Source organism: Pyxicephalus adspersus, chromosome 7, assembly GCF_032062135.1.
Source record: "Pyxicephalus adspersus chromosome 7, UCB_Pads_2.0, whole genome shotgun sequence".
NCBI classification, from domain to species: Eukaryota; Metazoa; Chordata; class Amphibia; order Anura; family Pyxicephalidae; genus Pyxicephalus; species Pyxicephalus adspersus.
Genome location: NC_092864.1, coordinates 17,292,987 through 17,318,135, shown reverse-complemented (window position 1 = coordinate 17,318,135; position 25,149 = coordinate 17,292,987). Strand labels below are relative to the sequence as shown.

At 41.3% G+C, this 25,149-nt stretch overlaps 2 protein-coding genes across 2 annotated transcripts; both read left to right on the top strand.

Annotated features, from left to right (window-relative positions):
- Positions 1-2,864: 2,864 nt before the first annotated feature.
- Positions 2,865-8,784, top strand: INTS15 (integrator complex subunit 15; the record flags this gene model as incomplete). Its single annotated transcript, XM_072417672.1, is given in 5 exon segments — positions 2,865-3,086; positions 3,340-3,505; positions 4,864-5,349; positions 5,882-5,921; positions 6,740-8,784. Coding segments are annotated over 5 exon segments (1,251 nt in total), but the record flags the coding sequence as incomplete, so codon positions are not given.
- A 2,743-nt stretch (positions 8,785-11,527) lies between these two features.
- Positions 11,528-23,158, top strand: NAA60 (N-alpha-acetyltransferase 60, NatF catalytic subunit). Its single transcript, XM_072417671.1, has 8 exons — positions 11,528-11,666; positions 13,989-14,072; positions 16,362-16,477; positions 16,558-16,687; positions 16,775-16,871; positions 17,275-17,509; positions 18,377-18,539; positions 19,910-23,158. The coding sequence occupies exons 3-7, from the start codon at positions 16,368-16,370 to the stop codon at positions 18,531-18,533; spliced, it is 729 nt and encodes a 242-aa protein (XP_072273772.1). The 5' UTR covers positions 11,528-11,666; positions 13,989-14,072; positions 16,362-16,367; the 3' UTR covers positions 18,534-18,539; positions 19,910-23,158.
- Positions 23,159-25,149: the final 1,991 nt, after the last annotated feature.

The following is a 25,149-nucleotide window of genomic DNA, read 5'->3' as shown; positions in this document are numbered from 1 at the left end:
TCAGGTTGTCTTGAAACCAACGTGCACCAAGGGCATGACCAAGATGTACCACTCTATCATTATTTGTCTGGGCACCACTCCCTGGTAAGCGTCTTTGGCATTTATTGTAATTACCATTGCAGCAACACAAAGCCTGCAACTGAAGCTGTTCCCATTATTCACTGTTGTTCTCAGCGTATTGTCACTGCAGACAACCTTCTGTCAATATGGTCACACCCGACACAAACAATATTACCGAAGATATTTTGAAGCTACCAAAACAAAATGTGACGAGTATCACAAATATGAGAGAAAAGCAGATCTGCTATTGTCTGTAACATAATAGAAAAGCATCACACTTCAGTTGTGAATACACCCAGACACCGACTGACAGCTGATGTAGGTGACAACCTAATAATATAATTAGGGATAAAGAAAAAGATTGCCTTTGTGCTACGCTACCATGGCTGTTGTCATCATCCATTGCATTGTATAAATAAGTTGAGGTTATCTTTAGTTTCATGTGTTTGTTACATTGTATTGGAATTTGTGTGGGCTAATGGTGATATTAATAGCGAGCAGCTGTCATGAAGATGTAATTCATATTTTGCATCAGGATCTGTTGTTCTGATACATCTCCAGCTGCTTATATCAATAAAATAACCTGATTTGTCCTGATCCTCCCCTTCCAGGGTTAGGTGCTTCTCTATTGGTCCATTGAGGGGATAGGCGACTTTACCAACTAATAACAGGGCGTAGAATAGAATACCAATTGCATAGGCACCTAATTATAAGAACATGTGCGGAGTTTTCTTCTTATATTGGGATACTCATATCACAATGGCAGCCAATAATAATTATGTAACTCTAAGGAAACTATAAATTTAGAAGAAATGATTTTAAAGTAAAACTATTGCCTCCCATTCAATCTGTTGCAAGACTTAATATTAATGGTATTTTTAATTTCAGTTTTTTTGCTCCCCCTTACAATGTCCTGCCAGTGAAGTCCACCTAATGCAGCTTTTAGTGATGGGGTGGCAACAATGCTGCACTGCTCCTGAATTCAGAGCAGAGTTGTCACTCCCATGTAAGCTTTGTCTGCCTGCACTGCAGTGGGATGGGAAGATGCTGGAGGGGTGTGTCTATCTGCATGATCACTGCTGATTTGCCAGCCTGGCGCTTGTCAATCAGCATTTGACCCCACCCATTACATTATTTGATTGAAAGCACTGACTCCCCACCATGCCCTGCAGTGTCCGGGAGGGGGAACAGATGAGACACAAACACATGAGAATTTGCCTTAGTTTGGATACAGTCTATTATCCTATAAGACCACAAATATTATAACAAATTTCCGGGGAGCGTGGCTTGGCAATGGCACTGTGAGCAGACACTTTCTTGGAGCTCGGTGTCCATCGCGGCTTTAACAGCCACGAGGCTAACAGCTTGTTTCCACCCTACTCAGTAATGTCTAAGCAGCGGAAGAATAAAGAAGGAGGGAAAACCCCTTAACGGGACAACTTACACAAATACTTCCCTTCAGACTTGGCAGCTTCAGCAGGAGGAAGTGCTCCCAAGATGGCCCCGGCATCTGCAAGTGCAGTTGACCACATGGAGTTTGCTGATCAGGTGAGTGAAGAGGGGACTTTCCCCCCAGCTGGGATCCTTGCTGTCCTGTCTCCTACACACTCCTGTCTGTCATCTGAGTCCCCAGCTGAGTTCTCAGACACAGTGTCTTCTCCTCAGCAGCTGCCCAGAGAATTACAAGCCCTCCTGAAATTTATTCCCACTAAAACAGAGCTGGAATCCTGGGCTCATTGCATAGAGCACTCTATTCATGCAGAGATTGAACAGATATATCAGAAAGTGCAAGCAGTTTATATTAAGGTTACTTCCCTGGAGTCCTCCTCGTCCCAAACTTCCCTTAGATTAGACACGCTTGAACATGCCCAACTGCACATGAGGTCTGTGCTTTCTAACTTGGCTCTCAGTTTTTGACGATCAAGAAAACAGGGGCCGACGCAACAATTTATGATTAAGGGGACTCCCGGAAGCTACAGCTGGGCCTGACCTGGAACACACTGTGATTGCCATTTTTAACACCCTTTTAGACCGACCCCCCTCAGAGCGCATAGAATTGGATAGAGTACATAGGATTGGTGTGAAGGGGGATGGAGTACTTGACCGCCCCAGAGATGTTCCATGCAGGGTGCACTTTTACAAAGTTAAAGAGCAGATCGTTCAGAAAGCATTGCAGAAAGGGCCGATTGATTTTGATGGTGCAAGTATTCAGATATATCCGGATCTATACCCTCGCCCGCTGCAGATGAGACGCATACTGAAGCCACTTTTGGATTACATTACCACACACGGTGCCGATATAGATGGGGACTTCCACTACATCTCATAGTGACCAAACCCAACTCTGTGTTTACATTGCACAATCCATCTCAGCTACCGGCCCTGTTTACCTTCTTGGGAGCAGATCCCATTGATGTTCCTAATTGGCTGGAAGTCTTAGAGGTACTCCCAAGTATCTACTTGAGATCGAGATCATCTACCTCCGCCCGACGCAGGTACATCAAAATAGTACAAAGGACATAGAATCTTATAAGTTTTCCTTTACGTCCAACATCAGGTAAAATAGAAATCAGAAATTATAGCGCAGGCACGCATAAAATAACAATTATGTAACAAATATAACAATGTCTTTTTTGGGATCTCCTCTAATAAATAAACGAAAACTGTAACAATTCTAGTGGGAAGAGTATCCAAGGGTGGGAGAGGTGGTTCAAAACATAAGGACTATGTGTTGTATTGTTAATTAGAATGTTTGTTTACAGATTGTTTTACCGGATGTTTCTTTTTTTTTTTTTTCTCTCCAGCGACTTAGCGCCATACAAGAGTTGCAGCTATTGGAGATACTGTGCAATTACTTTCAGGAACAGACCAAGGAACCAGTCCGGCAGGTCATCTTCAACTCTCTGTTCAGTCCACAGGTCAATAAAGTAGATGAACAGCGTATGGTCCTTCTAGGGAAACTAACCTCTTTTGCAGTAGGGTTATGCAAGCTGCCTGTTCTGGAGAGCACTGCTTCTTGGCTGCAGGTAATCAACTAAGAAAATTGTGCAAAAATGAAAGACTGAAAAGATACAATGGAGGAAAAGGACAAATGTAATAGAACGTTCTGGTGTGAGTGGGAAAGGTCTCTACTTCTTAGCTCCTCAAATCTTTAGGCTTGAGGCTCAGTTTTTGCTATTGTCACATGGGATCTTTAGCTGTTTTTTTGGGATGTGAAGTTTTTGTCCCATTCTAAACAAACTGATTTTGGTTTTCTTTCTGTTCCCAATTATTTGGTAGCGCACTCCAGCTGTTTACTGTGCTCGCTTCACCAAAGCACTGGTATATGACTACTGTGGCCTGGTGCCAGGCTCCATCCAGACGTTGAAACAGATCTTCAATGTTAGCCCCCGCTTTTGCTGTCAATTTATCACATCTGTAGCTGCAGTCTACAACATGTCCACAGGTGAGTCATTTATCAATGTTGAATTGTCTGCATGTTTTATGTGAGGTATGTATAGCCCTAATGATGTGGGGTGGCTTATTGGGCTTGACAGTTGTGTTTGGTTCTGAATGGTGACTTCAGGCAACCACTTGTGCAAGCTCTAAAACTCTAGATACAGGCTTTAAAGCAGACCTAAACTAAAATTTTTACTTTACATAAAAAGGTAGACAACATTTAAAAAAAAAAAAAGTAAAGCCCCTCCCCTTCTGTCTTTATCGCTGGAGCGATAAAGACAGAATGGGAGCACAGACATATGTCACGCATCCCAGGAGGCTTCTGGCCGATCCAAGATCAGGAATGTGACAGTGTATACAGGTAAGAGCTTGCTAACTAGAGGAAAATGGGAAAATGTGGTTTCATGAAGGTGATGTAGTATTTAGAGTAGTTTTGGTTTGGCTGAGAGGGGAAGCATTTTATGGAGATGTAGATATACCATGATAGGTTGGGCATTGAGAAGTATGTTTACAGGGCATTTGCAAGTTCTTTTTTTTTTCTTGTTGCCGTGATTAAGTAAACATTTGTGAGTAATTACTAATGTGTTTTACCGATCTTCGTTATGTGGAGGATAAGTTTATTATTTTTGAGTATGTTCAGTTGCCATGTAGTTGTTAACTGTTAGGCAGTACATTGTTTTAAACTTTACATTAAAGCGTACCTAAACTGAACATTTACATAAAGGTAGACAACCCTATATGTTAAGGGAAAATGTTGATTATTTTTTTTTTTAAGTGAAGCACCTCCCCTTTCAGTCTTGATCACCTTGGAGAATGGGAGCGCAGAGCCTCCTGGGATACCTACGACACGCATCCCCGGAATCTCCGGGTGCTCCTTCTGCGCATGCCCTAATCTCTGACATGCGCAGAAGGGGCACCCAGAGCTTCCGGGGATGATAGAGGAAGATAGAAGATAGAGGAAGAAGAAAGAAGTGAAGAATGAAGATGACGGCGCCCAACAAAGAGGAAATCCAGGAAGACGTGGGACCAGATCGCTGGAAGGACCACTGCCATCGAGGGTCCTGCGGGATTAAATCTGTAATTTTTTTCTGGTAGCATATTTACTTTGAAATGAGTCCGTGCAGGGCAAAGGGACAGATTAATTTTCTTTTTAGCACTACCAGCAGTCCATACTTTGCCTTCACTACCTTTTTTCCTAAGCTTGCCACTAGTCATCAAAAGTATAAGGGCACGTGAGACATCCTAGTCTTGTTTCAGGTGAAATGAATAATTTTTATACTACGTGTAAGGAAAGGATATAGATGTGATTAATCTGAATAGCAGTTTCTATTTTTTTTACATTATTTGTTTCCTAACTTGTTGTAGAGGACCTTCTGCCACCACATGATCTTCTGGAAATGATCGTATCCTGGATTTCTGAAGATCCCCGCCTCATACTGATTACTTTTCTTAATACTCCCATCACTGCCAGCCTGCCAATTGGGTTTTTGGACTTCTCCCCACTAATGGGTCTGGTTCGCTGGTGTGTAATTGCCCCTCTCGCCTACAGACGCAAACAGAAAGCAGCTGGTGGGGAACCAATTAAAGATAATGAGAACCTTTACTCCAAGCTCCATCTGAGTGTTTTACAAGGGCTCATGGTCCTTCAGAATCACCTTACAGAGAAAGGACTGTACGGACGACTGGCACTTGTGCTGTTTGAGCAGCTTGTACCACTGGTTGAGCAGCTGGGACAGCTTTGTGAAGAGCTAAATCCACTCAATGCTGAGCAAGAGATGGAGTTGGCATTAGATCGACTGGCTCAGGCGTTACAGGTCTCCATGGCAACAGGGGCATTGATTTGCACCCGTGGTAAGTGATGGATAAAACAACTCGCAGTAGAATAATAACTGCTTAACAGATAGGAGTTGCAGGTAAACTCTAACAAAAACCTGACCCAAATATCTATATTTTAACCATTTGATTCCTGCTTAGTAGTCAAGACCTAGCTTAAATGTTATGGTTAATTGCAATCTCCCTTCTACTATAAAATAACCTTACCTGATTGATCGCAATTTTATAAATACACTCACCTGTCCCCATTGTGTCTTGAACACCATATTCCTTTTCTTTCTCCTCTTTCTGTCTTATTCTTTGACCATCTTGATTGATGACAGAAGAAGCGACATCCATCCCCGGTCGCTTTCTGCAGTAAAGTCCCAAATTTTGAAAGTAGATTTTTAGTTCTGCTTCAAGTAGTGCAATGAGAACTGCATATTTTATTATTGGACTTTAGTGTTTAAGACAAATATTTTCCAGCAAACTGTTGCATGTTTACATATATACTGTCTGTGTGATATCTTTTGTATACACTAACCTCTCTTATTTTTACAATTCTTTGCAGATGACCTCAGAACTCTTTGTTCTCGCCTGCCCCATAATAAGTAAGTATTGGAACTGTTTCTTTAATATTTTAATTTCTTTTTGTTAATAAAGTGAATCTGATAACAAAGGTTCTATTTGTTTTAGCTTGCACCACTAACCTGTTATTCAGTTGAATGGCTCTATGTCAGCAACTGAGACACTGCAGTAACTAATTGAGGGGCTGTCAAAACGCTAAACCAGAATAAAGCTGAGGTTGCGTTCAGAGTAGACCATAGTCAGATGCAGATTTGGTAGCTGCTTCACCTGTCTTTAGCAATAGATAAGCTGCCATTGGCAGCCTATTACTATGAAAACTTATTTTTGTCTGTCATGCCAGTTTCTTTGTCTTCAGTGCTGTTTTTGTGAGTTATTGACCTTAACAGGCATGTAGATCAGGCATTTTGACTTTGATCTGACTTTGAGTCACTGATCAAGAATAGGTTGTCACCCTTTAAATAACAATTTCCACTCCCTGAATTTTCTTGTCTCTGAGTTGTATATTGAACTAACTTTCTTTAATGCTTAACTACCTTTAATGGCACAATGCTGGGTGGTCTGCTTAAAACTAATTGGATAAATAAAGAAATGGGGTGAAAAGTTTTCCCTTTGTTTTTCAGTTTAAGTGAAATACTTTCTTCTACTTGGGGCAAAAAATATGGTGGTACAATTTATACTTTCTCTTGAAATTTGCTCTGACTTTTGCTTTTCTAATTTTATTGCATGTGTACAGTAAAGGCAGCAATGTTCTTAGGATACAGTTGTATACAGGCAATATATTGCTGTAGAAATGTGAAAGGGGTTTCACTTGTTTTAACAATCTGTTTATTTTCTCCCTCAGCCTCATGCAGCTGGTGATCTCTGGTCCGGTTCAGCCTCAGCCTGCGCACCCTACCTTGACACCTGCTTTTTACCCCCATATTCACACCCCACCTCTAGGTTACCCTACTCTCCCAGCTCATCCAGCTCTACCAACTCATACTGCACTATCCACGCACACAGCCCTTCCTGCTCACACAAGTCTACCAGCTCATGCAGCACTTCCAGCACACACAGCACTCTCTGCTCATGCTGCGCTGCCAGGACATGCAGCCTTGCCTACTCACCCTAACTTACCAGGGCACCCTGTTCAGACCTTTATGACTGGGATGACTTTCCCGTTCCGACCGATGCGCTGAGTCACTTGGACATTGCAGAGAAAGACTGTCATTGTTACAACAGAGAAAGTAAACAGCTCAAAGACAAAGTTAAGAAACCTGCAGGCTGCTGTTGTTGCACATCAAGGATACAGGCACAGTGATGGCTGTTTTTTTAATGTAATATTCAACCTGATGTGGTGGTGACTCTGGTGACACTCAGATTTGGCCTCCATGGATACTACGATGGCAAACGCCATTGGGCTTTGCAGGACAGGGTTTAGATCTGGAGATGTGGAATCTTGCCCCTGAAGTTCCAGAGATTTTTTGATAAAGTAAGTGGTGCAACCTGCTGCTGCCAAAAGAAAAACAATCTGTTTTGAGAGGGCCTTAAGCTGTTCAGCACTAGTACCTAGCACAAATGCTCTGTTATAGGGCCATAGAAGCATAGTTATAATTTATGGTCAAAGGTTACTAGACACTAAATTATCATACTAATATGAGCTTGGTGGACAAGCCCTTCAAAAAATGGGCATTTGATATGAAGTTGGCCCCATCTTTTGTGACTACACCAGCCTTCATTTATTCTTGATAGACTTTGCCTAATATTATAAAGTATGTCTAGAAATATTCAGCCAAAAGAGCATTTGTGCGGTCAGGTATTCATGTTGGATGAGAAACCCTGGTTCACAATTCTGTTCCTGTTCAGCCTAATCGTGTTTATGTTAAAGTCAGAGCTCTGTGCAAATTACTTGAGCACAGGGACGCATCCATACTGGAACAGGAAAATCTCCTCCCTTAACAATTGCAACAATGTTTGATGCTCACCATTGTCCTAAAAATATATTTGTATGCCGATTTAAAAGGGTGGCACAGAGGGCCACACAGTGGTGTGATGGTTAGGTCTTTACGTAAATATGGCCACAGAGTATATCCAGGTAGATTAACTCCGCAGCATCTTCCTAAAGTATAAATGAACTGGAACTTTTTTTAGGGACTGACCCATATTCTTCGAAGCATGTTTCCTGTGGATTCCAATGGCTTGAAACCAATACAATTTCTCCTGAACTAATTGGGTAGAATTCCTAGGCAGTAACATTTGTGTAGGTAATGTCCACTCAGAACTTTATTATTTTAAAATTCCTATTCATACATTAAAAATATTTTTTCATGTAATTGATGAATTCCATTTCTATGCATCAATTGTACAATCAATCTCCTAGAATTCAGTACTGCACCCTGCCTTTTCCATTTAGAAATTTACTATGCAGCAACATAGGGGGAGCAGAGCCCCACAGATGCAAAATCCATTTGTTATTTGCCATTTTAAATTTAAAGCCAAACTCGGGTTATTAGGAAAAACTATTAGAAAAACTACTTTTGTAGTAGGGCTACTTAATCCATGACCGCTTAGGTAGCCTTGTAAATTTGCACTCCTGCATTGTAACCACATCAAGGAGCACCTTAGAGAAGATGCTTCCAGGGACCAGCCTTGCAGACAAAGAGGTGGGGTAATTAAATTTGTTTTTACAGTCCTCCTAGGCATGAGTGATCATTTTACCCTTGCAATACTGGTGTATGTCCCACTTAAATGTAGCTTTCAGGTAACTAGAGTTGGGCTTTAAAATAGCTTCTGGATGAATCTGTTTTCCAAGCACATAGAAAAAATAAAATGTGTTTATGCATTCATTTGGTGTAAATATTTTTTTTGAAAGTAAATTCATAATAAAACTTTACACATTGATTACAATTGGGTTTTTTTCTTTTTATGATCAAAACAGGTAGCATGTATACTGCTGACAGATGAATTTCATTGTTGGTTCTGATGGGTTAGAATAGCAGCAAAGTATGTAGTTATGGTATATGCAATCTGGGTCAGATTTTTTGTCTGTGTGACTGTGCCACAGTGATTACAAATAAACATGTATTTTTTACAACTATACAGCAGGGCACATGGCATAAAAAAATAAACCTTAGGACTGTCATTGTGACTCCAAATTCTAGATCCCTGACTGAGCCACGGTCATCAATACTTTCTAATGCAGTCATCCAGAGCAAGTATACAGAGGTAATGTAAAGTCTGATGCCATTATCTGCCTCCTTGTTCAGGATTGAAAGCATTGCAGGCATTGGATAAGTATGAAAGCCAGGTAACTAGTACCTGCAGGGCAAAAAATGGTAGTCCCCCTACTTTTCATGGGAAGGATTTAATATAAAGATGACTAGCACGGAAAGGTGATGTGCACTGCAATTGTCTGCATGTAAAGCTCATATTTTGGTTTTATTCACACACCTGGAACAAGCACGCAGATAACTGTGGTACATGCAAGTATATGAATACCTGAGCTACCTACTAATTCTGGGTCAGTGATTCAGAAGGTATGAAATGCAAAGGATCAGAAACCTTGAAATCATTTTCAGGTGTTGGGGAAACCTGTGCTATAATCAACAGGAAAATTGCTGTTTGCCTTGGTTGCCATCGGGAAGAAAGGTCCTTGGTGTTTTGCAGCTGGTTCTGCCAAGTGGTGGTGGCCCATGACTATACAGGCACCATCTTATAGGAAGTCAATCAGCCACAGCTAAAGGAACCCCTGGCTACTTCTGAAAGAATCCTGAAGAGAACGCTGGTTGAGAATAGCTGGACTAGAGAGGTTAGTGTTAGGATCAGGTTTAATGAGTTTAGGGCTGCTTTCACACGTGCAATTTTGAATTACAATAAGTGATAGATGAATGAACAAGTCTTGACAAGTATATGGATCAATAAACAATGTAGGGCGACCAATGTACATGCCATATTCTCACCTGAGACAAGCATGATCATTCGTATCGCACAAGAATCCTTTGGCGTGAGTAAATAGCCTAAGTTATACTATTGGGCTTGGTTTAGATTTTAGGGGATTAAAATATAATTATTATTTTAATATTAAACAGGATTTATTAAGCGCCAACCTATTATGCACTCCCAATCATTTAGGGGTAATTGTCTGCCCCCTAGGGTCAAAGGGACATGACAGCTGTCCACTAGACTTTCCATGGCAGGCTAGGAGTTAGGGAGCAAGGTGAAAAATTAGGCAGAACTCCTTTTTTTTCTTTTTATTCATTTTCTTTTTATTTTAAACTGCAAGTGCACCTCAGGACACCTCAACAATAACAAATCTAGTGTGTTGGACTAAAAATGAAGGATATGGGCTATGTTATATTGGCACATTGAAAATGAATGCTCAGTATGATGTATCCTGATCCTAAAGCAGTATGGGTAAAAGTAGTACTAAAGTAATATTGGGCCCTTAATTTTATAGGATAGATTTGACGTAAGAGGAGTCTGTAAAAAGTTCACCTGTGCAGAAAAACAAAATCCAAACTTAGAAACTTGAATACGAAGGGAGTTTATAATACCCTGGTCTGGCCCTTCTTGAGGAATCTTCACATCCGACTCACTTCAGGGTGAGTGGGGTGCCTGTGTCTCCCACCACGGTCTGTAATTCCTCACAGGGGCCCCTTCATTACTATAGGACACAGTAGAGACACAGGGACTGGTCAGAGGAACCACAGAGCATGGCAGGGGACGTGGGCATCTAACATACCCAGAAGTATGTAGGCTGTAACAATTCTTCAGGTGGGTTTGCAGTACAACTAAGGGAAGATTTCATGAACAGACCCTGGCATACCCTAATTTGTTTTTCATCGATGGGCCTGCTGGTTTAAAGATTCCCCTTCCTCTCAATGCAATGCAAACACTTTAGGAGGTACCTACATTGCATTGTACTATCCAGGGCTTGCTTAAACAGGATCCTGTATGTTGTCATAGCTGCCATGCTTATCCTTTGGCTTTATTACTTTTTTAATCGCAGATCTGGATCATTTTTGTTTTTCACAGATATATATTTATACCAGGTCAGTGGTTTAAATGATTGAAGCCGCGGGATCAGCCTGACAGCCAAGCTGCAATCATTGTCAGGAGCTAATAACAGGCAGGATTCATAACTTTCCCATGCCAAGGGTCTATTTAAAAAAAAGTCCGAATTCGCACGTGTTTTGGCTTCAAATGCCATTCAGCCAGGCAAATGTTTCTGCATGCACATTACAATGCCTGCTATTCTGCTTGTTATTATTTTTCCTATTCTTAAACAGAATTTATAAAGCGCCAACATATTACGCAGTGCTGTACATTCAATAGAGGTTGACAGACCGTGACATAGGAAGAGGAGAGGACCCTGCCCTGAAGAGCTGACAATCTAAGAGGTTGGGGAAGTAGCACACAATAGGTGGGGAGGGAAAGTAGTGACTTGTTATCATGTTTTATTATAAGAACAGGTTCATTTGAGTGGTTTATAGTGGTATTTTTAGTTTATTGTATTTTTTATGAACCACCATGAATAACTTCATCACACCCAGTCCGCCCTAGGCTTGCCACTGACCACGCATGCGCACAATGCTTTCTCGCTCGCTGCTACTGTTGCTATGGAGCCTGGCTCGGGGTCGCGCTCGCTATCCAGGACGCGCGTTCCCGCTACAAGGAAATAGCCCAGCGCACCAGTTCCTGTTTCGGTGACAGCAAAACAACGGGGAGAGCGGAGCCGCCTGCAAAGCGGAAGTCCCGGGGGGGAGGCTGAGCCCAGCACCGATATAGAGGTAAGTGGGGCGGATTCCTCCTATAGGCTGGGGAGCACTGAGCTGCAAGGGGACCCTGGGGCCCTATATTGTACAATGCATGGGGCCACTACTGCTCGAAGGTTACCATTGCTAACAAGAAAATGGCTAAATGAGAACTGATATAACTAAACATTGATTATTGCACTAAATTCCATTGTATGGCAAAATGAATGATTATTTAAAGGGGACCTGTGAGAGTGGATGTATGGGGGCTGCCATTGATAATTTAAAGGGGCAGGCCTCTCATCACTAGACAGCGCAGTCAGGATTAGGATGAACACAGCACGTCTTGTACCTCTAAAAGCTTGATTGTCGGTGGTGTTGCCCATATCTGTGCTCACAGGTTCTCTTAAAACTGTATGTTTGTGATGATGTAAACCCGGCCATAGTGCTGAATAGGTCCCTGGTAAATACGTTTTATTTATTCCAGCACATCTGTGTTTGTTGTTGCATGCCTAAAACCTGAATTGCGTATGGAGGCGGCCGTGATGTCAACTGGGGATTGGCTATACATCTCCAATGTGTAAGAGCCCAGCAATGACAAAGACCCCCGTGTATGGACAACACAAAGCTCCCCCACCATGGGTGGCCAAACATGCTTTGATAAAGACCACCATTCCTGAAAGCCCCCAGCACAGCTGCATTGCATGTGCAGATGCTGATTGCAATAGTGGTGTCGCATTTGCTGCTTGGGTATGGTGCATCTCGCACAAAAGCTGCTTCACCTTTGGGGTGCCCATGATATGAACTAGGGATCACCGAATACATTTCCAATCCTGAGGAGCCCAGAAAACATATAGACGCCCCTTCCCCTGTGTACAGAACAGGGGTAACCCAACATGCTTTATTAAAGCCCGCCACACGATTTAAAGACCCCATCACATGAATGAATGGGCTGACCCCACTGTAGTATTTTCAGCAGAGCAGGTAAGTTGGTGACCATTGTACATGTGCTTTGGGATGCCATATTAAGTGTCCCCGGAACACTCCACATTTTTGATGCAGGGCACAAATACAAAGCCAGAAATATGCATGAGCCACAACTGCAGTAATACCTTGCTCAGCAATGTGCCATAATGGACATATTTGCTTTATCTGCTCACCCCACTCTGAAAATGCTGATTGCCTGACCTACTTGTGTTATTTGGTTTCAATACTTTCTGTATCAATGACCCCAAAAATCTAAATACCTGCCTGGCAGTACTAAGGCCAGGGGATCAGCAGGCTCAGTAATGGTGGTCTCAATGCTTCCTAGGTGAGGATTTCCTTAAATCCTTAATATAGAAAAAAATGTTTGGGACTTTTAGGAAAAATGGGACATACGGGTATTCCCTGATAAATAGATAGTCCCAGGGACAGCTCTGCAGATTATAGGACTGTCCTTGGTACTTGGGGACAACTGGCTCCAATGCCATACCATGCCAGCAGTGGCGGACATAGCCAACGGCCTGACTTGAGGCATTCCTGCTGAAATGGCTGGAGGCATTCCTGCTGAAATGACTTGAAGCCTCTTTTTGCTGAGAAGGCTCCTGAGCCCTGCTGCAGTGGCACACTTTGAATTCCCTTATACCCACCCCTGCGTGCCACCACTGGCCATAGATTGAGCTTGTTGTGTATTGGGTGGCTGATAATAGGACATATGAGAAGGGACACATAAACCATAGGGAGCAATGTGATCCCGGGGCCAGACAGCTCCAGCATGTAATATTACACCTGCATTGTAAGGTGTGCAGCTTTACCAGCCCGATCCTGTGTCTTGCCTTGAGAGTGGTTTGATTTATCAGGGAACGCCACACATTGTCCCAGTGTAGCTGCAGCTTTATTAAAGGGATATACCAATATGGTGAGCAGGAGAATTGGGAGTCTGTGCCTGGGAAATTTACATTGAATGGTCCTAATATATTATAGCGGATCTTCCAGTAAAATGGCCAATTATACTTAAAAGGATCCCTCTACAAATCTCCAGGTGAAAGAAAGCACCGAAAAGAAAAAAATAGAATTGTACTTACCTTACCCCTGTCTTCCACATCATTAGGGGGAGTACAACATTCTTCCACCTAGATTTCTATGGAATGCAGAGTAGGCAGTTCTGGTCCATTGCAAGAACATCAGGTTTTTGCCTTGTGTTCCACAGGAGTCTTCCAGAAGATTTGGTTCCTAATGTGCATTAGGGGTGTCACAATGAATGATAACCAAACCCATGTTCTGTGCATTGCTTGCATGCATTAACACAACACAATAGTTTGAACAAGCTCTGGGTTAGGTCATTTCTTTATTCTTGCCTCTGTTTTTTCCCTCCAGCTCATGGACTTTCTGTAAAGATTTTGGGAGCTCAGGGCTCAGTCGGGACAAGCCGACGTGAGACTGGTCAGCTCTGGAAACGAGGTGAGACCTTTAATGGTATTTTATTTGCCATTTATGTTTTTCTTGTTGTTGTAAGTAATCTGGAATCATGAACATGGCTGTATGTTGGATCATTCACTGGCATACAGTCTGAGGGTGCAGCACACTCACTAACATCCAGTGACCACCGCTTTATAAACTTCAACTCCAGGCTTGATGCAAGGAGCTGACCAGGCTGTATTGTATTACTGCAGTAGGGGTAAGTCGGGTCAACCTACCTGGCTTTGCTGCCTGATAGGGCTGTGTATATTCCAGGGCTAAATAGACTATAATTATATCAATCTTTTTTGTAGGTAAAACTGTGTACATAAATTAGAGTAGGGCTTCCCAACGACCAGACCGTGGGCTGTGCTGAACCGGGCTGCAGTCTTTGCTGTGGCAGGAAGGGTCTGTGTCCTCTTTCCTATTATTTAATTTAGCCAATTTCATAAGCTGGCTTGTGTGATTGGCTGAGTAAAACTACAGCCAACAAGGATTGGTACTTGCGCTCCCCCACAGATAAGTTTCTATCAGGCATGGGCAGTGGGAGATTTGGGTTAGTTTTGTGGAAAATTTTTCCTGCAAGAAACTGGTCTGGGGAAGAAAGCCTCTGTCCTCCTCTATACAAAAAAAAATTTGGGGCCACTGGTTTGGAGGATTCTTGAAGTTTATATTAAATCAGTTGGATCATAGAGACAGCTGATGGGATTTGTTAGTAAAAGTCTGTTCTTTACTCTTTCCTTTTCATTATCCTGATTTCATATTTTACAATGCAGGCTTGAATCCTATTGGCAAACATTGGAAAAAGACAGACAGCTCTGATTTCAGACCCTGAGGTGTAAAGGATCCAGTGAGCCTGATTTATTAAAGCTCTCCAAAATTGGAGAGGATAGACGATCATGGGTGAACCTGGGTCATGCCACAAACCTGGAATTGATTTTATAAAATAATTTCCTTTTATTTGGAAAATGTTTTTAAACCTAGATTAGTTCCACTCTATTTTTGCCAGTCTTAAAAAGCTTTAATAAATCGGTCCAGTGTCTCTATGCAGCATTTTAAAATGTTTTGAGCTAGAATACATCTCTCGGCCTTGGTGCACAGCAGGAAAAATTTCCATTTGTTCGGATAGATGTTCCTAAGTGCTGTAAATTGCAAGCAGCAAAAAAAGTCTAATGTACTGGTAATATTGTAACAACTTTTGTGGCAGCTACAGATCCTCTCCTTTTTGTGTTTTTATTTTTTTCTGATAGGTAAATTGCAATCAAGGAAGAGTCTTTGTTACATAAATTACACATTTTTAGCTCCATTTTTAGGCAGTTGACTTTTTGCAGTATTGGAAGCTACAGAATTGCCAGTTTCAGTGGCTGCTCATTGGCATATCTTTTGGCAGTGACTCTAATCGTATTCCTATTATATCTGGGACAGACTATCCATCACATTGGGAATATAGATGTATTGAAGTCATGTACACTTGATAATCAGCACCCGGGACCAAAATATAATAAAAGGCAATTCTAAGCAAAATTGGTGGGAAATATGCTGGAGGTAAAGGATATGTAAGCTGACTGTGTTTATTTTCTCTGTATTTGGATTACACTTATATAGAGCACTGCATGGTATTTACATGTCTATAACTAGTACTTCTGTTGTCAGGTTCCTTTTCACTGGAGAGCTTGAAGAATTACTTCTTCCGTAATGCCCAGGCTTAGGACCTCATGTTTTCTTTGCTAGGTGTCTGCCATTGTAGAAATTAGTCACTTACTTCCTATGTGGTCAGCAGACTGGGAACACATATAGCAATAAGTGCTGCCAAAACCTTTCTTCACTCTATCCAAGAATATAGGAATGTCTGGATTTCTTTTTTAATGCAGCACTTTTTCTGAATCACAATCAGTCTATGATAATAAATCACATTACAAGTTAATGTCCTTTGTAATGGTAAAGTCAAAGAACACACTACAGTACACCTACTAGTGTGTTTTTGGGTGGTTACTAAAGTATTAGGTCAAAATACAGGGGCCGCCGTCCGCCTACAATTTCTTACCACTCCGCTTAAAAAAATTTCTAGGTTGAACACTGTACTAGCATATTTTTGACTGCAGGAAAAAAAACGCTCTTTGTGAAAATGAATTATGATCATGTTCATGCTGGAAATTGAACTCATAAACTCTGTACTGAAATGATTGTGTCCCATAGTGTCAAGCCCCCATGCTTCTGATTTCTAAATGGAATTTCCTGTAAACAAAACTATTTTTCCTGTTCTGCTATAATTGTTTATTAAATCTCTTTCAGGTGTGAATGAGCGAAGAGGAGCGCCCCACTGCTGTCGCTGACACTGTTCTGCGTTTTCTTTGTCACGATGACATAGACACAGTAAAGGAACTATGTGCCGATTGGTTTCCCATCGAGTAAGTGCATAATCTCAGAAACTGGACTGTTCCATGTTATTGGATTAACATTTTTAATTCTTTCCTTTTTGTCCTCTTAGGTATCCAGACTCCTGGTACAGAGACATCACCTCCAACAAGAAATTCTTCTCCTTGGCAGCCACGTATCATGGGCAAATAGTGGGCATGATTGTGGCAGAAATAAAGAACAGGACCAAAGTGCACAAAGAGGCAAGACATTGCATGTGACGCTGCCTCTGCGTGTGGGGAAGGATGTTGTGTGACTGTTCTTAATTTGTTTTTTTTTTTCTTTTAAAGGATGGGGATATCTTGGCATCCAGTTTCTCGAGCGACACACAAGTGGCGTATATTCTTAGCCTGGGTGTGGTGAAGGAGTTCAGGAAACAAGGGATTGGTGAGGATCAGAATTTTCCTATTGCTGTCAGTGTAGCCTAAGATAAGAGCCTAGAATGCCTTTCCTGTCCAAGTCTAAAAGGTTATGCTAGACTCATTAGCTAAGATGATGCAGCATGGCCCTATATTGACAAAAAAAAAGATTTGTTAAGAATGCCCTGTTGTTAAAATGGAGCTATAAAACTATTTGCATGGAGTTTGTATATTCCCCTCTAGTTTGTGTGGGATTCTTCTGGGCAAAAAAAATAAAAACATTTTGAATTCTTCCTTTTGTATGGTGGGGCAGTGATTCATTGTTGTCTGATTAACCTCCATGTGTTACTCCTTTTTGGATTAGACCTGTCGGGAACATTGCATAACAATAGCTTCTCTTAATGTTGTAACTTTTACATTACTTCTGTCAGGTTCCTTGTTGTTGGATAGCTTGAAGAGTCACATCTCCAGCACTGCCCAGGATCTGTGTAAAGCTCTGTACCTGCATGTCCTGACTACCAACAGCAGTGCCATCCACTTCTATGAGAACCGCCACTTCCATCAGCACCACTATCTGCCCTATTACTACTCCATCCGCGGGGTGCTTCAGGATGCCTACACCTATGTCTTATACCTTAATGGTGGTCACCCGCCCTGGACAGTAATATATCCTTTAGTGATAGTTGCTGAAAAACGTCATAATTCCTCACTTTCATATGCCGGTGCAAATATGTTGCACCTAAATATCTATATTTCAGCTGTGTTTCTATGGTGGCAAAAAATCACTCAATTGCTCATTTCATTTCAGTTCACTTCAGCAGGTAAATCTAAATCCTTAGGGATTCAAGTAACTACATTGATGAAATAAATATATAGGGGTTATGTTAGCTGCCAAGGGATTCACATTTGTCTATGCAGCTGTTAGATTTGCACAACCCTGCTATAGAGCTAGGTGGATAAACCCACTAACAGCCAGCAATAGTAGACTACCAAGTTTATCCCTCTCTTCACTCTTCTCTATTCTCCTCTATCAGCATGTTAAAAATATTATTCCCCATATTTTATGTTTGAGGGTTTACTTGTAAAAAAAACTTCTCAGTTCTTCTTGAACACCAAAGGGTTGCTTTACTTGCTGATCACATTTCTCCCAAGCTTGGTTCAAAACCATGTGGTTTTGCTAGAGCGCTAACTTACATTAGTATCCTGCTTATATGCATCCCATTCATTCTTCATTACAACTAAATGTAATAGGAGACCAACTTCTATATTAATTTCAGTTTATGATTGGGTTTTCAATACAATTGACTTGTATTAAAAGTTGATTCTGGGAAAAAAAAGATGGTCAGAATCTTACGTACGTACGTACGTACGTGTGTGCAGTGTTTTGGGACTCAATTACGGATTAGAATATTGATCTGATTGGTTAGTGGAGCAGCTCATGTATACTAGGCTTAAGCTACATTGAAATACAGATATGCCTACCGCCTCTTAGACCTATTATGCTTGCATTTCTTTTCCTTGACCACTGTTCACGGACTATATTCAGCATCTAGGCTCTGCGCTGGCCGGTCTCAGCCCTTGTTCTCTTCCCCAGAGGATCTACCGTCAGGCTCATACCTTGTTGAGGAATTTGATACCCTGGTCTGGCATTTCTGCCAAGAGTGGCATCGAGTACAGTCGCACCATGTGACAACAGGTAATGTTATCTACTAATAACTGAGGAGAACTACTGTTCTGTCACAGTAATTCAATATTATTTTACGAAGGTGAGATGCTTTAGGCTTGGGCCACAAGGGAAATGAAGGTATAAGGTTGCCAGCCCATCTCTTTAACCCTAAATAGCACTAGCAGCAAGTGCTTACTTAAGCCTGACATACACATGCTGAACTTTGATCTCAAGGAAATCAACATGCCATACAGACAGCAATAAGACTTGTAGTACTGCCCACCTTGCTTCTGCTGTACCTCAGATAAAGAGGACACCCAGCTATCCAGTGCCCCATGTATTGTAACCCAACTTTTCAATAACCACCCAAAAAAAAGCCAGGTGGTTACGGAAAAGTGCCAGATAAAGGAGCTGGGGAGAACACTGTGGAATGCTCTTTCTCCTTACCCTTTCCCCAGGTTTTCTAAAGAACTGTGATATTGCATTGTGCAGCTTTAAAAGTTTGCATTACTGTAAGAGGACACGTGGCCTGCATAGTGATTACACCCATAGCTGAAGTTGAATTATCAACAGTAGGTATATTGGAGTGCAGTTATGGGGTGATGTTGCAAGCGCTTAGATTTCATGTTTACACTTTTGTGTAAGCTGTCAGTCTTTTTGAACCTTTAAAAATTTTGTTGGCAAGCAAGTGTCACAAGCCACATTTTTATCACTACCCACAAAAGATTCATCTAGTCAAATGTTTAGTGGCTGGCTTTAAAATGACTTTATATTCACTTTAGAATTGCTCTGGGGAGAAAAACAACAGTTAGACCTGTCAACCTTAGGCTATTTGTCAACCTCTTACTCCTTCTGCAGTAAGCTGGACAAGTAGTAATGTGACCTCATTGCAGTGGGAACACAGACAACCATTGACACAGGCTGACCATTTTATGCTCTTTAAAGAATAAAATGTTTGTCTGGAGTTCCACAGTAGAAAGAATGGAAAAATTCATTGAAGAGTGCTTTTTAAGGATTCAAGGCACTCTTTCCAGCATAGGAATCTTCTCTAGCTTAATGGTGATTCATTTTTTTTTAATTTTGAAAGGCCCAAAAAACTGCATTCCTCAATGTCAACACTTGACAACGCGGGAGCAGTGTGCACCACCCGGCATTTTTCAGTATCCACCCATCTGTTTTTGGGTTGTTACTGAAAAGTTGTGACACATAACAGGTGCCACCACCTGCCTACAGCTTCTTTCCACCCAGTTTAATAAAAAATCTGAAGAGAGTAATGGGGAGGTATCTCCCTGACCATTGGCTTTTGCTTGTCTGTGTCCAGCTTTATCACATTTCTTATGAATTGTGAACATGAATTTCTTATTTGCCTAATTGTCTTGTTTCTTGTCTTTGTCCCCTAGATCCTTGAAGACGCACCTCCCAGTGTTAACAACACAGCCTGCTCTGCCCATCTCTACGATAGGATGCTTGTCATCGTAGAGGTGCCACATGACTTCCAATACACAGAACAGCAACACTTTTAACATTTAGGATACAGGGTCTGTGATCTATATCACCTCTCCCGGCATTCTGGGATCTGCTTTGCACCCATGCACAAAAAAAGAACTTATGGGATCTTCCTTTCCATTTTTGTGATTTCTGGCTGCTGCTTTACCCCAGTCCTTTCATACATCCTTTATTAGAGAATCCCATTGTCCAGTGACACAGGAGAGCAGCCTAAGTGTTTAAAATTTTGTAGCCTGGAGCTGCATGTTTTTTTTTTAAATCACCTTTTTCCTTTTTTTCTGCTATTGAAATCATCTTCATGTCTCAGCAAAGGTCAGAAAGCATCTGCTGCAGGAATATCCACTTGCCTGCTTTTTAGAGTGTTCTTCTCGGGCGCACAGCACTATGCAGCAGTTTATAAGGCCTCTGCTATGTAGAGGACAGACTCGCACTTATTCGTCTTCCCAATGTGCTAGCTGCGAGTAGAGTCTGACCAATATACTTCTGGCATGGCAGACTAGAGCCAATACTTTACTGGGTACATTGAAATATCTAATCAGCAATGGTGGCGTGTATGTGGCTCTGAGTTTCTTTTCCATATTCATTTCATTTTATATGATTTAAAGGGCCAAGAAGCCTGTGTTTGACAAGATTGGGTTTGTATTTAAAGGCAGGTATAATTATCATATGAAAAGGCTAATTCCCCCATTGAGCTTAGGAAAAGGTTTGCTAGTGGCATTGTCTTACAGTATAATCCATGTATTTCCTGTGTAATTTTGTTCATTTACTTCCCTGTTTCATTTTGTCATTACTGCCTCTTAAACCTCTTGAGACATACAGATGATTGGCTAAGGAGAAAATGGATTGCTGACCTTGTACACAACAATGCTACATGAACATGGTCCAACAAGAAAACTGCCAGGGTGCCATGACCTGGCTTTAAGAATACAATCTTGGGCATGGCCTCTGAATCACTTTATGCAATATTTTTAACGACTAGGTGACCTTCCAAAGGACTGAAGCATTTCCATGTGGCAGATGGAGAAGAAAAATATGCACTGTAAGTGTCAGAACATCAGTAGCTTCACAAGATCTCTGTGGGAGAATACCCTGGCTCCTTATGGTACCTTCTCCTCTTTAGACGTGTATCAATTTTTATTTTTAAAAATTATATGTCAGAACAAATTTCAGTCACTCGCGGTAACCAATCAGAATTTATTTTTTGATACCCTGATAAAGCATAACGTAACTTTGATTGTTTTTTTGGGCCAGTAAACTGGCACACCCTTATTGGTTCTTATTGATCCGTTATTAATTATGAACAGTAGTGTTCCTCAGGTTTCAAATTTTAAATCAAAAACTCCAAATTGTTGGGACCCTCTGATCTAAAAATGAAAACCTTTTTTTTATTTTATCCGAATAGCCTCTTTCTACAAAGACTGACTTCAATGTTTTGAATGTGCCAGGTTTGCTTGAAAGAGAACCAGAAAAATCATCCGCCAATGCTGTCTTCTAGATTCCCTTGGTGTCACACTGGCCCAATGATGAAACCAGGGGCTTCAAATAGATGCCGACTCACCCTGCTGCATATTTACTGCAGGTCGGTGATGCAGAACACAGAAGCTAGAGAGAGGCATCTGCTACTTGCAGACACAATTCTCTTTTCTTTTAATAAGCCTGGTTTTCTTTCACTGCATGTGAAGTACACTCATGCAGACACATTCAATATCCTTTTGAGATTTGCCCCCTCACTGTTAAATTTAGGATGCAGTGTGCACCTTTCAGTATGTATGTGTGGATATGTGCACTATGTATGCAATTGTAGATCTTCACCCAGCGTGTCTCTTGTATGTATACAAAACAATTGAATGCACAAACATCAAGTGGCTTTCATTGTCCTTAACTTTTTTGGTGGCTGATGTCAGAAAATGTTTTTTTCTTTCCTTTCGACATACATTTCAATTATTGTTTTTTTTAGTTTTCTACATGCAGTTTAAATATACAATTCTGAGATCTTTGGTAGTGAAGATGATAGGAGTATGATCTTGTCATGTATATGTTTGTTTCCTCCCGGGTTATGTTGACATTAGCCAGGTGCTACTTGGTATAGATTAAAGAATGGCCCCAGACAAAAGAAGTTTTCTAAGGGTTTCCCTAAATTTTTCCTTATATAATCTCTTTGCATAAGACATTGAGACCTCATTGTTTCTCTCTGATTAATTCTTCAGGAGTCTGATCCTCCCAAATATCTTAATTTTTCCATGTATGTATGCTGCTCGACACTTTGTGAACCAATTCCAGCATATGCAACACTTTCATCTTTAATCTGTGTTTATAGCTACATATTTGTCCTTTTTTTTAACGCTTTTAGGGCATTCCCACTGTCAGCCTTGTATGAAATTTCATCATGTGTGCAGAGAATGATCCTGATTTTATTGATCATCCAATGGTGAGGTAAACCATTAGGCAGTTTCTTTATGTTGGAGATAAGGATTCTGTTTCAAGGCCTGCACATGTTATGTGACTATAATAAGGTCCCACTCCTTTTTCAGGTATTTAATTTATTTTTAAAAAAAAATCTGCAGGAGTTGGGACGCCACTTTTGTAGCAAATGTTGTGAGCTTACTAGGTAGAGGATAGCAGATCTGGGAATTTTAGGGGTGACCTCATTTTTGAATAATAACACGGGCCCCCTGGGCCCCATACAGCTGAACATTGGATTTAAGTGGACCAACACATGATATGAGGAGCACAGTTTAAAAATGACTTTGTTAATGTAGTCAGCTGTTAACTGGAGATAAAAAAACCTGCATTCCCTCTTCCCACAATAGAGACCAGAAATACATTTCTTTACTTTATACTTTTTCTTTCATTAGCCTGGTGCAGTTCTTTATTGGCACACTGATATGTAAACACTTTCTATATCATACTGAATTCATTGCTATACAATTACACATCGTATGCACAACCATATTGGTTACACATGTGTCCACGTAGATTGTAGGAGATGTAAGTGTGAATGGGCGTCTGTACACCAGCTTTCCGTTTTTAATTCTCAACTTTCATCCGGTTACACAATTCATCCGTCATTGTGAAATCCATTCAGATGTTTATTTATGGAAAATGTGTTGTAAAATAATTAAAAAAATATATACTAGAATTTATATTGGCTGTGTTTGTCCGTTTTTATTTTTGCCATGGTAATGTAGTGATTATTATGACTATTATGACTTTGTTTTTCTCATTGGGTAGCACTTTTGTCATTGTTGTCCTGTTTTCAAGGGGCTTGTATGGTCCCTGGAATTGTTTTGGTGATCTCCTTTTTATTGCTTCCTAAAGCAGAGGGAAAACAAAAAAATCACCAGAAGATAGAAGAGTTTTTTGGGGTTTTTTTTGACAGGAGAGACAGGTCTCCTTAGTAATGAAAGATTTCTTTCTCTTTAGCAAGAAAGCTTTTTCACCCATGTAGCAGGTTTATTGTTGCCTTTCCTGCACACTGGGCAGCCCATGAGTCCTGCAGTGTAGAGTCCAGTTCCATTTTCAGCATGCTATATGGAGGAGACAATGCTTCTATGGAGGTACATCATCAGTGGTCGTCTTTTGGTTGAAAAGGACCATTCGGGATCTGGAAGAATCAGCAGCTGGGATGAAGTGGTGACCAGATCATGGACCTGTCATCTCTGGAGTTGCACAATAGGAGGTGGGTGTGTGTGTGTGTACCATATTTGCAAGTATACTGTACATACCATATCGTCCAATAAGTATACTTCCACTTTAAAGCTAAACTCCAGGAATAAAAACTTTACTTGTGCATTTTGGGCTACCCCAGACCACAACGGTGAAATGCTTGTTTAGGTGTAATGGGAACATAAGAAGCACTTTCACTTACCTTACCCTTTCTTTCGCAGCTGTGGCATGTTTCGCTTCTATCCAGCACTCTGGTTTGTGGTTGGGCCCTGGACGTCCTCACTTACAATGCAGATCTATTTATCAAGCTTTGCAGGAGATGATTTCTGTGCCTGTTTTAGTCACTTGGAGTGTCTTGTGATAGAGGCTGTGGGGACCTCTCACACAGAAGGAACATGTTGGATATAGGTTAGATAATGAGTGCTTTTTATATCTTTCCTTTCCTCCCAGACATAAACACACATTTTACCCTTGCAGGGCATGGGTTTATGTTTTTCCTTAAGTTAGGCTTTCAAGCATATTAAAACTCAAGAAAAATAATGTACTGCATTGTGGCAAATTTAATGTGGTGGCTGTTTGAGTTTTCTGACTTTTTTCCTTATTTTGACCGGGTGATCCTGCTAATACCACACTTCCTGTTTTAGGGTGACATTCCTTGTACTGTATCTGTTAAGGAGTAGCGTTGTCACCCTAGGACAGGAAGTAAGAGTACAAAATATCTCTTAACATAAAGGGGTGTAATGTAGTTTACCCATAGAGCATGGACAACTTTAACTCATACAGTCAGTATGGCAGAAGGTACGGAATGATAGGTAATTCATGTTTCATAGCACATTGCTAAAGTGTGAATGGGCCCTTTGCCAGGACTTTAGCAGCTGAACTATACTTGAACCAGATTTCCCATTCGCTGGATTGTTTCCAGAGAATGTTTGTCTAGGTTGAGGAAAAAAATACAGACAATTTTCTTGCTGATGCGGTTTGGTAACATTTATTGTTTTTAGCAGAAAATATTTTCAGGCAGCAAGCGGTTAAGCCGGTGTGCAGGAATGCGAGGAGTGACACAAGGGGACATGTCTGGGCAGGCCCAGGTGACAACGCACTTTGTGTCCCTGCCAATCACAATGCCCTGGGAGGTAGAGAAAAGAGCGATGAAGGGGGGTTGTCATTCACCCAAGTCCCCGGGCAGGTCCATTCATGCTGAACATTCCTTGGAGAAAACAGGAAGGGTTAAAAGTTGCTGGGCCTGTTCTTAAAAGCCGAGCCTTGTCCGGCCAGTGTTCTACCTATTGAGATAAAATGCTGGGCTGCAGCAAGGATCTGGTTAACTCAGTGTTGGTCGGCACAGGTTGACCTGCCAACCCAGCATGCCCTGTTCTGCTGTCCTCATCTTGGATCAGGATGCTCAATGGTGTCACTGTTGTACAAACCAGCTTACTCCAAATTCACAAGGCAGGTCTGTGGGGTTGTA